The following is a 14,082-nucleotide window of genomic DNA, read 5'->3' on the forward strand; positions in this document are numbered from 1 at the left end:
TAAAGGGAGTGGGGAGAAGAGCTCCACAGCGTCCCATAAACCCTACTTTGGGTGTTAGCTTGTAATTCCCATCCTCCCAGCATCTGCTGCCACATACACATCTGTTCATTCAATAAATCTTTCCTGAGCACCTAGGGCTGGGGATACAAGGAACAAAACAAAGACCCTGTCCTCACTGTTGCGAACACTCAAGTGAGGAGAGACAGACAACTAAAATAAGTGAACAATAGAAAGTCTGATTGTGATAGCACTTTCAAGAATATAGTAGAGAAGGGAGGGGTAATTTTTGATAGGTGGTCAGGTAGAGAACATTTCAGGCAGAGGGAACAGCAAATGCAAAGGCCCTGGGGCAGATATGTGGCTGGAGCAGAGTGTACTTGCTGAGGAGAAATAGGAGATGAGATCAGAGGAGTAACCAGATCTTATGAGGCCTTGAGGTCAGAGAGAGGGCCTGGCCTTTCATTCTGAATAGTATGGGAAACCATAGGAACATTTTGAGCTGGATCTGATCTCCACTGGAGCCAAAATTTTTATTTTTTTTTCTAATAATTTCAAGGGAGCTGTTGGAAAATACTAAGGAGTATTTCTTAGAGAGTGCCTGCTTCACAAAGGCCACAATAGCAAGGAGGAATTTCTTCCAGACATCTCTATCGCAGGTTAGCAATTTTAACTTTATAGGAGATGTTTTTGGTCTTCAAATCACCAGCTGTTGCGGAGGCAGGCCCTGACAAGTAGTGGGCAGAGCCAAGAATGCTAAATAGCCTTCAATGCCCTGTCCATCCTCAACGACCAGCTGTACTCTGTGGTGGCCATAGTTCATGCCCTCCAAGGTCTGCATTCTAGCCAATGGGAAGGGAAAAATTCTAAGCATGGTTCAAGAACCCTGGGAGATCCTCGATGTACTTTTCTCTTATGGGATCTGTGGCATCGTTACCATTTTCATAATACTAAGATGTTATTTTCCTGTCCACTCATTTGCTTATGAGCGTTAAGTGAAGTTTTCCAGAGGCTAAGTGATGAGTGATACTGCAACAGATGGAATGCAGAATCCACCTTTGGCTGGGGTAGGGGTGGGGCACCTGTGCGATGAGCAACACTCTTCACACACCAGCAGTGATAGCTTAGGTGCATTTTATTAGAATCCTTCTACAAAAGAGCAAAGTTAAAATCCAAGCCCCTAGCAAGAGGGTGAGAACACTTCCGCTTTCCCCAGAGCCCTCCACCCATCCCCATGTTCATGAGGGGGGAGGACTAGCTACTTTCACTCCCCACCAAGCCCCAAAAGGGAAAAGACCCACCACCTAGTAAACCCTGCCCCTCAGCCCCCCATCCCCCACATGTTGACCCTGATTACAAGAGGCCGTGGTAAGAACTGTTGGGATCACGCAGGAGTTCTAAATCCCAGGCCATGGCCAGGACGCAATCTGTGAACACTTCGTCCTCCGGCTCCGCGCCCCCTGGCAACGCTCTTGGGCCCAGCACCTGAGAGTAGAAAAAAGAAGTAAGTGAAAAGCTATCCGCTTCAACCCTACTTGTCCCAGGAACAAGGGAATCAAGGCTGACACATAAGGTCGGGAAGGTTGTACATTACACAAAGGTGCAACAGTCAAGAAGGTGCCATTAACGTCACAGGCAACATATTTTACATTTATCACAGACATTTGTTATAAACCATAATCAGCAGCCTCCCCTGCCCCATCTCCCCGCTGTTACCACTTCACTCCCAGAGGCCAGCTGCGTACTCTCAGGGCAAGGCCGGTCAGAGGTCGGGGCCTTATCCGGGAGCTGGTGCAGGTAAATGCAGTCAGACTTGAAGGGGCAGCGGCCATTGCCTCGCATGAAAAACCGGCATTGGATCTGGCTATGAAAGGGCAGGAGGAGAGAACATCAGCTCCTTCAAGCCCTGTTCCAGGAGCAAGGACCATTCAAGGCTGACACACCAGGTTGGGTAGAAAGCACTCAGCACGAAGGCACCACATTTATGCAGGCCCCACTATTTTCCAGCAGATGGCAGTAAAGTGTCAAGGGATGCCTTTCTCTAATTCCCACAATCTCGATTTGGGCCCGCAGAACTAAGTTTCAAAAATACCACCAAAGGAGGGGTGATAGCACATAAGCCTAAAATGTGTCTCTAACCAAGTTAGAACTATGTCCTGTACTGAGGGGTGGTCACATGATTTGATAATTGCTAGTTAATGACATTAAGACGTTTCCCACTTCTGAGATTTCAAATTCACGGTGAAAGGTCAGATACAAGAGGGGTTTGTAGACCACTTGTGAGCTACTCAAGGAGGACCAGCTTTCTTCTTGCTGAGAAAGACAGATGAGAGGGAGAGAAGGCTAGAATGCATGTTTGTGGCCTTTTTCCTGTGTTATCACTCTGCCGGCTCTGACACACTTGAGTCTTTCCCACTTCCTGCGGTCCCAGTGTGAATGCAGGACTCCACTGACCACCCACGTGGGAAGCCTGGGAATCCCTCTGGATGGCCATCCCTTCTTCTTCTAGCTCCTACCATTTGGCCAAACCCAGTGTCAGGACTGCTCCATCCAGACAGCCTACAAAGACCCCACATTCAACCTGCCCAAACCCCCAACAGCTTCCCTCACCCAGCTCTGGTGACAGTAGCAGTCTTGTGGCCACCTGTGCTGGAAACCTAGTCATTTTCAATTTTCCTTTCAAATTCATGGTCCGTTGGCCACCCAGGTCTGGCCCTCCTCCCTCTCAAGTCAGTACCCTCCCCACCATTCCTTCTAGGACGTGCTGTGAGTCGGAATGCCAGGTTCAAACCCCGCTTCCTCACGTAAGTCACATAGACCATGCCTCAGTTTCTTCTTCTGCAGTGTGAGGATAGTAAGAGTCCCGACTTCCTGGAATGTGTGATGTGCAAAGTCTGTCACACGTGAGAACCATTCCATTTATGTTGTCTCCTATTATACTCAGGCCTGGGTTCTCCCCTCCTGCCTAGATGACTTCTGAGGACCCCCAACCAGTACCCCAGCTGCAAGTATTGCTCCCACGTAGACCTATCTCTGCCTGGAGTGCTCTCGTTTTTCTCCTGAGGAGCCCCTACTCCTCTTGAACACCAGCTCATATACTGCGCCTCTGGGGGACTCACCCAAGTTTTTTTCTCAGTAACTGTTGATGCAGATATTACATTTCTCAGGCAAAATCCAAATGTCTTCCCAATAAGGTTGAATATCTCACAGGTAGAGGCAAGACCTTCTTTATGCCGTACTTTATCCAAATATACTTTGCATATTACAAGTGTAATTAACCCTTTGGGAAGATGGAATTAAGAACCTGCAATTGTAGCTAATTTCAGATTTTGAATACCCTCCCCAAGAGATTGAAACCTATCCAAATTTTCCCTCTCTCCAAGGGCTGTCATTTAGTCTCCTTCCCAGAGACCTCATGTTTTCAAAGATCATCTAAACAAACAACATGTATTCATATCAATTTACTTTCCTGCTTAAAAAAAGAATCGGAAATAAAAGCCGGGCAGGTCTTCTCATCATGCTGAAAGAACCAGAGTTGGCCTGCATGGATCCTGAGCCAGGTCAGAGGAGAAACTTGGCCTTGCTCTTCTGCTGCTGTCTTAATCACGCACCATTATTTACTGGGCTTTCTGAAATAATGGAAATAGCTCACACCCTCACCTGCCATCTACACCACTCTGAATTTCCAGGATATGAGGGATCCCAGGTGGGAAACCATGAGTGAGCTCGAATAGATCAGGGGCTGTCTTCCCCTCTTCCCGAACCCCCGTTTCGTTCCCCCTATAGGCTCACCTGGTCCGGGCCTTGAAGTTCCTGATGAGTTGCTCCTTCTCAGGCCCCTTGCTCACCCAGAATTTGTGGGGGATGATGTAGCTGGAATGGACTCGGCACTGGGGACAGGCCCTGAGAGGTGAGAGGAGAACAGTCACAAGCCCACAGGCCGGCCGAGCCCGCACCCCTCTGGGGCGTTTCCTCCCTCCCTGTGGGCCTCTCCATGACACTGACTTGATGACATCCCGCGGGAAGTCCTGTCGGCCCTTCCGCCAGGTGCGCAGGCAGCCCAGGCAGTGGGCGTGAGTGCAGTTGGGCAGGATGCCGAAGGTCCGCTGGGCCTCTGGCTTGTCCCACACCTTCTCCATGCAGATGCCACACACAATGTCCCGACTGTCCTGCTCCCTCTGCAGCCACAGGCAGAGTCAGAGGACATCTCCACATGCATGCACACTGCCACCCCAAACACAGCTCCAGGGACCACAGGGCCCCCCTCCAGCAGGTCTGGGCATCCCAGAGGTCCAGCCTGCCATCCTCTGCCACTCCCCCTCCCCCATTACCTGCTGTACCTGAAGGTCCATGCTCTGAAGTGGGACCACAAGCTCCTGGACAGGGTCTGACTTAGGCTGAGACTCCGGGAAGCAGCTGTGATCTCCTTGAGTGGCTGTCGGGGAAAACTGGATCTATTCATTCATTTACTCGTTCATGCTGCATCTCCTGAGCGACTGCTGCAAGCAAGGCTCTGTGGGCGCACGAGGTCCTGCCCCCAAGCAGCTCAGAGTCCAGTCAGAATTCTCAGTCTCTAATGCAGCTGTTTAGAACTGTGCTGTCCAGTATGGCAGCCACTCGCCACATGTGGTTATTGAGCACCTGACATGAAGCTAGTGCAAACTCAGATGTGCTGTAAGCATGATGTGTACACAAGATTTTGAAGCTTAATACCAAAAAAGACTGAAATATTTCATTAATGATTTTTTTACTGATTACATGTTGAAATAATAGTATTGATAATATTTGATATATAACTTTTGCTATATTAGGTTAAATAAAACATGTCATTAAAATTTATTTAACCTGTTGCTTTCTTTTATTGTGGCTACTAGAAAATTTTAAATTACATGTGTGAATTGTAAAACGGTGTGACCACTTTGGAAAACAGTTTGGCAGGTCCTCAAAATATTAAGCATAGAGTTACCATATGCCCCAGCAATTCCACTCCTAGGTGTCTACCCAAGAGAAAGAAAAACTTAAGTCTACATAAAAACTTGCACCTGAATGTTCATAGCAATGTTATTAATAATAGCCCAAAAGCAAAAACAACCCAAATGTCCATCAACTGATGAACGAATGAAACAAAAGCAATCAAGGTATAAAATACTGATACAGGCTACAAGATGAGTGAACCTAGAAAATATTATGCTAGGTGCAAGGAGCCAGACACAAAGCCCACCTATTGTATGATTTCATTTATATGAAATATTCAGAACAGGCGAATCCATAGAGATGGAAAGTAGATTAGTGGTTGCCAGTGGCTGGGGGGACAGGGTGGATGGAGAACGATTGCTAATGGGTTTCTTTTGGGGGTGATGAAAATCTTCTAAAATTAGACAGTGATAATGTTTGTATTACTTTGAATATACTGTATTACATTGAATTGCATACTTTAAATTGGTGAATTTTTTGGGTTGTGAATTATATCTCAATAAAAGTGTTACAAAAAGTTACATATGTGACATATTTCTGTTAGCGCTGAATTAGAGCAATAATTTAAAACACTAAATATTTAGTGTCTACTCTGTGCCAGGTACTATGCTAAGCACATCCCCTCACATGACCCTGTGAGGTAGGTAGTATTAACAGTGTCCTTTTGTAGATGAGACAACTGAGGCCCAGAGAGGTTAAGTGACTTGTCCCAGATCACACAGCTACATGTGAAACTGGTTTGACTCCACAAGCACCTGGGTATTCTGCTTCTAGAGCACAGAGAGCAGCAGAGTGGGAGGAAAATTTCCCTCTGGCCAGGAATCCTGAGGAGGGAGAGGGGCAGAGGGAAATATGAACCTTGCTCAGAGGCAGAGCAGGAACCCTGTCTCAGATCCCACTTGTGCCCACCTGCAGTGCCCACGGTGACTCACATGATGACAACAGGGACTTCCAGGAACTGCCACCAAGCTCCTCCTTCTTGATGGCTAACTCCTCCAGGCCAGGCTCCGTGCCCCAGCCAGCTCCGTCCCAGCCCCAACCCACAGCCACAGAGGGCAGGTAGGTGGGCTCGGAGTCCCTTCGGGTCAGCCCCAGCAGGGGTCCTGGCAGGCTGACAAGTGGCTCTGAATGGCGGCGGCCCCACTCCAGGTGTCCTGGGGGCTGTGGGTGCTGATAGCTGTAGCGGGAAAGAGAAAGGTGAGGAGACAAGTACAGCCTCTCTAGGGTTCGGTGCTAGGTCTACCTGGAACGGGGAGCTGAGGGGAGAAGAGGCTCTGCAAGATGCATGGTTCATGAAGGGACGATTCCTCTTGTGCCCCCTCCCTACAACCGGTCGAGGAGAAGACCTGCTTACCTGCATCGATCTCCGTGGAAGCAGAAGCCTCGCTGGAAGTATCTGCAAACCTGGGACACTCTCCAGTCTTGAGCAAAGCGGCAGCTTGACCCCCAGGGATAGGCCCCTCGGGCAAGGTTCCTAAAAGATCGTCTAAGTCATGCCAAGCCCCATTATCAAGAGGGGCTGTGTGATATGAGAACACAGCCTCTCGAGTTGGTCCTGTGTTCAAATCCTGACCCCTCTGGGTAACCCTGGGCGGTAACTCAGCTTCTCTAACGCTTCATTTCCTCAGCCTTACACATGAGAGTAAATAATGCCTCAGGGGTGTTTCAAGGGTGTTTGAAGACTTTGCACAGACAGGTGCTCAGTACATCACAGTGGTTACTATTCCTTCCTCCAAAGGCAGCCTTGTATGGGGCTTAGAGGCAGAATTCTGGGTTCACAGTCTGGTACCAGAGCGGGCTTCCTGGGCAAGAGCCTGGGCAGTCAGTTGCTTTAATGCTCTGCTGTTGCCATCTTGAGATAATTATATTTTTGAACAAGGGTCCCTGATTTTCCTTTTGTGCTGGGTCCCACAAATCACACAGCCAGCTCTTCCTGGTACGTCTTGGTTGTGTGAGCTGGCACAAGGCATTTCACCTTTCCATGCCTCAGTTCCTTCATGTGTAAAATGAAGACCGTATTAGTACTTACTTCAGGGGGTGACGACAAACTTCAAGGAGACAGTGTATGACAAGCAGCTTTTATCATCACTCTGCTGTTGTCACCATCATCATCACTCTTACAGGGGCTTTTGAGGGTCAGGGTGTGAGGTAGAAAAGGGAAGGGTGGGAGGAGGCTGAGTCAGGCAAATGTTTAATGAGAATTTACTACACGTCCAGGCCTGAGCCAGGGCTCTGGGACAGGTACAAGGTAGAGACACCTCTGCGCTTGTCAGATGCTTCCTTGCCTGAAGGGGGAATGAGCCCCCAGGTGCAGTGACCAGGACAGCAGGGACGGGGACAGAGGCCAGAGGCTAGTCCCAAGAGAACACAGATGGCCAGGCCAAGCGTCTGCTCTAGAGTGGTCTGCACCATTCCCCAGAGAGCGTCCCAGAGAGAGGCTCTGGCAGAGAAACAGGCAGAGAGAGGGAAGGACAGGTGACAGGCACCCGGTGAACATGCCTGGCTCGTGGTCACATGGTGCCTTCTTTACAGCAACATGTGCAGCCCTTGGACGGGGAAGCTGCCCAGGGAGCCCCCACCGAGGTGACAGCAGAGAACCAAGAACCAGGGGCGGAGCTGGAGAAGGCCAGTGAGGCACTCACCTCGGACACAACACTTCGGGGGACACCAAAAATCTCAGTGATAGAAATTATATTTCAGAGCAATTTTTTAAAAGTTCAAAATTGATGCAAGAAAAAAAAATCCACAAGGAACAAAAGATCAAACTTTTAAATAAAAATAGGTGTCAACCCCGCAACAGCTTACCTGACTTGCCTCCCCTGTCCCGGCCCCGCAGCAAAGGCACAAAGACCCAAGACAAATGCAGGCCATGGAAAGGGCTCAAGCAGCAATAAATGGCTGGCAGGCTGGGCACCTGCTCTAGACAGGTGGTTAGGGAAGGCCTTACAAGTGCTGGTAATAATAATCATTATTACAATGATCATTGTGACATTATCATGTAATAATATATTTATCAGAATAATTGGTGTTATTTTTATGGAAGCTGTTGTGAAGGCCAGGGATGTAAAGTGACACCTTTAAATAGTAATTTTTTTTTAAATTAGAGTTTATCGGGGTGAAAATTGGTAAAGTTACATAGATTTCAGGTGTACAATTCTGTAATCTATATATCCCATTGTATGTTCACCACCCAGAGTCAGTTCTCTTTCTATCACTATATATTTGAAAATAATAATTTTTGATGACAGACCACTAAGTAATTACGGGCATTTAATTCAAAGGAAATCCAAAGAACTGAGTACCCCTACTATAACAAATCACCTTTCATTTCCATCCACTTATTTCTGTGAACAAGATTTCTCAGTGCTTCAATTTATAATAATTAAAAATTGAAATTGATGTTGAACCCTGTCTTATTCTAGCAATAAGTGATATTTATCCATGGATACATGAGGTTTTCGAGGGGAAAATGAAAGCAACAGTCCCTTCTATATCAGGAGAAAATTTCATAAAGAAAATTTTTTTATTATTTAGTAATTAACAGCTAAAATGTGTAATATTTACACATTTTTGGGGGCGCCAAAAAAATGTATACAAGTGGACACTTTGGTCAATGTTGCTCAAGCAGTAGTTTGCCATAATGAGAAGTGTCTGGACGCTGATGGTAACCACTTTGAGCACCTCTTGTAATTGCAGAAGTCAAACGTGACTTGTATTCATCTTTTGTTATTGGTATATATGGAGTATTATAATTTTAATACAGTTTTCCTGTCTTAAAATGTGTAGACATCTTTTTGGCATCCTCTGTATTTAAGTTGTTTTGATCAACTGAGCATTCCTAATACTTAAATCTAGAAAAAAATTAAAATTTCTGTCTCACAAATATATTTGTTACAGGAACATATAATAATAGGCTGATTAGTAAGAGACTTCCGAGAATAAAAATATTTATATCAGGATGAAATTCTGTGGGAAGTAGACTAGAGTAGGCATTCAAGGAGAAAAAGGAATTATGCAAAAGTGTGAGAGCCTGTTTATATATATTTTAATGGATGACATTATATGTTCAATCTCTCTGGTATACAGATGCCACTGGATACATGACAAGAATAATGTATTAGGTGCAAAAGTAATTGCGGTTTAAAAGGTTAAAAATAATTGCAAAAACCGCAATTACTTTTGCAACGACCTAATGCTTATTCAAACCCACCGGGATCAACGGCAGCTGGCTGCCATTTCCGGCCAGCTGCCCACACAGCCAGATCATGGGCAGGACACAACCCAGCAACGTGAAGTACCTTGGATGGAGATTCTACACAGAGCTACAGGCTGCCTCCCCCCTTGGTGCCTTGCAGTTTTTCTCACTGCCTGGCTTGGGGAAACTGAGATCCCCCTGTGAGAAGACCCAGGGCGAGCCTATTGTGGGCGGAGTGCTTTGAACACATCCCTCAAAATCTTGCCTGAAGCACCAGCCTTGGAGAAGAAAGATTCAGAAATGGTGAAAAGCGTTTGATTTAGTGATATAACATTGCTTTGAAAACATTTAAAAAAATGTTTTGGAATTAAAAAAGAGTAATATAGTCATTTTAAAATGGGAGAATTTATAATATGTTAGAAATTATAATCTTTGCCTCGATTTACATTATGATGAAAAACATTCGATATCTTAGAGTGGAGATATGTGGTTTTTCACATTTCTTTTAGGAGGTTGATAGAAGATGCCTGGACTGGTATGTTTCTGATCCCAATTACAATGTGTGTGGGGTAGACAGGAAGAGGCTGGGCTGGCGTAGGGACCAGCGAGTGAGAGCCAGTAGGGAGGGTGGAGGGTGGGATGTGGGGTTAGGTAGAAATAAGTCACTGTGGAAGGGGTGAGTGAACCTGAGAGGAGACCCTCATCTCCCAGGGGAGAAGCCAGTCACCCTACAGGCCTCCTGCCCCAGTCCACCAATGGGAAGCCTCAGGGAGGGAAGATGCGCTGGGAAAGCTTGACTTTTCCCCAAAGACCACCGATGAGGCCGACCCCCGGACTGCCCAGAGAGGCCATCCCATTAGCTCCTCCAGTCAGGGAGCTCTCCCAGCAAGTCCAGAGTGGGGCTCACCCCTTAGATGAACCACAAGAAAAGGGGATAGGGGTTTTGTGATCAAATCGATTTGAGAAACCCTACAGTTTCTTACATATTCCTTATTGTACATAAACATATTAAAGGCTCTGATAAGTTCTGCAAAGAAACCTGTTCGATTTAACAGCATTGCTTAGACTTGTTTTTGTGTTGTTTGTTTAGGCCCTCTACCCACACACCCTTAACATACCAATAAAAGACATTTTGTTTGGGGAAATGTCAAATTAGTTCATTTAATCCTCAAAACAAACCTTAAAAGTCAGGAGTCATGTTTCGTTTTCACAATCTCAGGCGCAGAGAGGTAAACAGGCTGGGACTCGGAATGAGGGCAAGGACTATAACGCAGGTGTCCTCATTTAAGCCCAATAACTCTCTAGTTGACTAAGATCGACTTGTCAGAGGTGAGGGCTGCTGGATTTGGGGAATTTCTCAAGCTAAATTCTGAGGCCAAGGGGTGGCGAGAGAGCAGCTAGAGGTCACAGGTTCGGGCCTGGGGAGGCCTTCTTTGTCTCCCTCTAGCTACCTGGCTGCCTTTCTTCCACTGAAGGGAAGTGGGAAAACCACTGGCACTGAGACCTTGACCCTATAATTGTCCCTCCTTCACCTAAACTTCAGTTCTCTCTGGAGAACTGATCTCTTCTAGCTGTCGGCAAAAGGAACGTGTGCTAAGGTATAAAAATCTGATGACAGGGGCCGGCCCGGTGGCTCAGGTGGTTAGAGCTCCGTGCTCCTAACTCCGAAGGCTGCCGGTTCGATTCCCACATGGGCCAGTGGGCTGTCAACCACAAGGTTGACCACCTAGGGCTTGTAAAAAATAAAAATAAAAAAAATAAATCTGATGACAGCCCAGTGAGTTAGCGCCCCCAAAAGAATGACTCTGTAATGTTCAACCTGATGGGTTTCATTCAAATATTTACGAACATCTGGCACCCTGCTAAGCGCTGGGGCTACAGAGGTGGCCAGGAAACCAGAGGCCACCGGCAGAGAAAGCTTTCTTGGGTGGAAGAGAAAGAAAACAGGTGGGACCCTGTCCTAAAGGGTCAAACCCTGAGCCAGGCCTGCCCAGCTGATAGCCTGCTGAGCCTTTTACCCTATCTGGTCTCAGCCTCCTCTGGACGATGACTGGCTGGGAGACGATCTCTAGACCCTTCCAATGTTGGGGTAGAGGGGCAAGGAAGTCCCTCCTTCCCGAAATGCACCCCCAATTCTTAAAGACTGGGCTTTCAATGGCCAGGCCAAACCCCAAAGAATTTTCTCCCACCTTCTTTGTGTTTCTTGAGACCCGGATCCCTACCTGAATGGCTGCTCGGAGTGGGGGCTGCTCTCCCCGCCACGGTGGCCACCGCCATCCAGCCCTGCAGGGTCCATCCCAGCTGCAGCCCTAGTGAGAATCGGGGCAGGCGGCTCTGGTGCTCCTTTATCCCTCGCTCTCTGGGCAGGGCCAAGGGGAGGAGGGGCTTTGTGGCCAGGCCCACCCCTTCCCATGCCCCCAGGCCTGTAGGCAGGGCCAGTGAAGGGTGGAGGGGATGGCTGGGAGGCTGGCGGCCAGGGATGTGGGTGGGGTGGGCTTGAAGGCCTTTAGGGATCCTTCGGTGGTTCCTGGAGGAAGCTGGGGGTTGGTTTCAAGACTTTAAGGGCTCAGGAAGGAGGGCAACTTGGGAGGGGCCCCTGAGGACCTGGAACCCAGGACCAAGGGACCAGGGAGGGTGGGAGTCCTAAGGCTGGTGTTTGAGGGGAATTTGTACCTGAGGAGGCCAGAGGGGAGCATCCCCCCACCTCAGGGCTGTCTGAACCCCACATGTGGAGCTGAGGTTGGTGGAGTGGTCCGAGGGTGGGCCGGGAGCCTTTGGAGTCTCCAGGAGATGGTGTGAGCCAGGTGAGGGTTACAGGGAGGCCTGTTCCAGACTGGCCATGTAACTGGACAGACCCAAGGGGCTCTGGGGACCTGCCTCCAGGCCCAAGATGTTCCTTCCTTCTATAAAAAGTCACTGTGGCCAGATCTGTCATCTGTGTGTCCTTGAAGCCAGCTAGCTATCCTCATCACAAGAAATTAGAATAGTGTCAATGACTCAGCAATGGCCACCACAAGAGCTGGCCAGGACAGGGCTTACCTGAGGCTCTCTTCAATGAGGATGTTCCAAATTGGATGGTAGCAAGTCAGCCAGAGCCTCTCCTGGGCTGTATGAAGGAATGCCTGATGGATTTGGAGCTTACAGTGGGGAAAACAAAGGGCTGGGCCCTCTGAGGATGAGGAGGTAGGGGAAGGCAGGTCGTGAGCTCTAAGAGCCCTTCCAGCTCCGACTATTTCTAAGACCCTCAGTTCCCATCTTACTCCTCCAAATCCAGCGCTCTCTCCACTAGACTGCACTGCTCCGTGAGGGAGGTAATTTGGGAAAGTTAAAGAGAAAATAAGAGGAATTTACTTAAAAATTAAAGGAGAGTTTTTAAAATTGAATTTAAACAACTTCCTATGTCTATCAGCAAATTGAGACACTGGACTGGGAAATCAATAGTCTTAGACATCAAGTTACTTCTTTTACTTTTGCTGCATCAAAACTTAAGAAAATTTTTTATAGGTGCTGACAATTTGCTTTCTATGGAGGCTGTGCCCGTTTATACTCCCACCCACAATATGAGAGTGCCATGCCAGCACAATGTCATCAAACTTTTTAGCATTTGTTAAATTGGTAAGTGAAAAAAACTGTATCTCATTGTAGTTTTAATATATATGTCTCTTACTATGACTGAAGTCGGGCATCTTTTCATATGTTTAAGCATTTCTTTTTCTGTTCATATCCTTTGCCTATTTTTCTATTGGGTTGTTAATCTTTTGCTCATTGATTTGTAAGTGCTCTTTATATATTAAGGAAGTTAACTCTTTGCTTATGTGACAATTTTTTTACATGGTTGGTTTAAAATGTTTTTCTTATTTTTCCCCCAGAAGAAATATTAAAAATGTGTCTATGGTAAATTTTTCATTTTATAGACTCTACATTTCATGTATACTGCATAAAACTTAGAAACTTTTGTGTATAAAATAGACTTTTGAAAGATCTGTCCACTTCAAGATTATATAAAATGTCCCCCCCCGTGTTTATTCTAGTTCTCTCTCTCTTTTTTTTCACATTGTATAACTATATTGTTTATCCATTTTCCTGTTGATGAACATTTTGATTGTTTCCAAGTTTTTGTATTGCTGTGATGAACATATATTCAAGAGGTGTAATTTGGTGCATTTCCCTCTAAGTTATGTCTTGGGTTGGTTTCTCCAGGAAATAGATTTGGACGTTTACTTGCAGGACGCCCACTGGGGAGCGCTGTTTGGAAGAACACCTGTAAGGAATTGAAGGAGGCAGGATTGGGTAGTGAGACAAGACGAACTAGTGTGATTACAACAGATGCCTCAGGTTTGGAGCTGGGATTATCCTTCAAGTCGTCCCAAACTGGGGCGAGGAGGCTGGGCCTCATACCTGCATGTTGAGGAGGGAGTGAGCTTATTCTGGACGAGGCAGCTCCCTTCAGTAAGGGCAATTTCCTGACAGAAACTCAGCTGTGTGCTCAGCAGCCATGGAAATTAGTGCCTGGCTCCTAAGGGCTGGAACCTGGGAATGCCCGGCGGCATCCACACGCATATTTTAACTTGCTAGATTTTGCTAAATTGTTTTTCAAGTTGTTTGTACCAACTTCTGCTCCCTTCTGCACTGGATGAAAATTTGTGTTGCTATTCTTCCACTCCACATTTTCTATCTTGGTTTTCCTGTGCTATTTTCTGGGTAATTTCTACAGGTCTTTCTTGATGTGTAAAATGATCTCTTTGGCTGCTTCTAATCTGTTTTTTAACTTCTTGAGTTTTCTTTTTTTTTTTTTTCTGGAAGTTCCAAGTATTTCTTTAAAAATATTTCTTTTTTTCCCCCTTAAAAAGCAAATTGTTCCTTTCTCATGGTTTTGATTTTTTCTTTGTATTTTTAAATAATATGGACCATCTCCT

The 14,082-nt window shown here is 46.6% G+C and overlaps 1 protein-coding gene across 1 annotated transcript; it reads right to left on the reverse strand.

The window, feature by feature from the left end:
* Positions 1–572: 572 nt before the first annotated feature.
* Positions 573–11,462, reverse strand: LOC148758864 (uncharacterized). Its single transcript, XM_088796335.1, has 6 exons — positions 11,389–11,462; positions 5,904–6,148; positions 4,329–4,432; positions 3,790–4,175; positions 1,717–1,861; positions 573–1,482 (listed from the first exon to the last, which is right to left on the reverse strand). Exons 1-6 carry the CDS (start codon positions 11,460–11,462, stop codon positions 1,351–1,353), a joined length of 1,086 nt encoding a protein of 361 aa, XP_088652461.1. The 3' UTR covers positions 573–1,350.
* Positions 11,463–14,082: the final 2,620 nt, after the last annotated feature.

Source organism: Rhinolophus sinicus, chromosome 2, assembly GCF_057876585.1.
Source record: "Rhinolophus sinicus isolate RSI-liver-muscle chromosome 2, RSI-T2T, whole genome shotgun sequence".
Taxonomy (NCBI): Eukaryota; Metazoa; Chordata; class Mammalia; order Chiroptera; family Rhinolophidae; genus Rhinolophus; species Rhinolophus sinicus.

What these genes read in the sequence shown, in the direction of transcription:
- LOC148758864 (XM_088796335.1), bottom strand. Translation starts at nt 11,462, where the DNA reads ATGGACCCTGCAGGGCTGGATGGCGGTGGCCACCGTGGCGGGGAGAGC. An exon ending in GAAGTCCCTGTTGTCATCAT is followed by an intron (nt 4,433 to 5,903) that starts GTGAGTCACCGT and finishes TTTCCCCGACAG; the next exon opens with CCACTCAAGGAGATCACAGC. An exon ending in TGGACCTTCAGGTACAGCAG is followed by an intron (nt 4,176 to 4,328) that starts GTAATGGGGGAG and finishes CTGTGGCTGCAG; the next exon opens with AGGGAGCAGGACAGTCGGGA.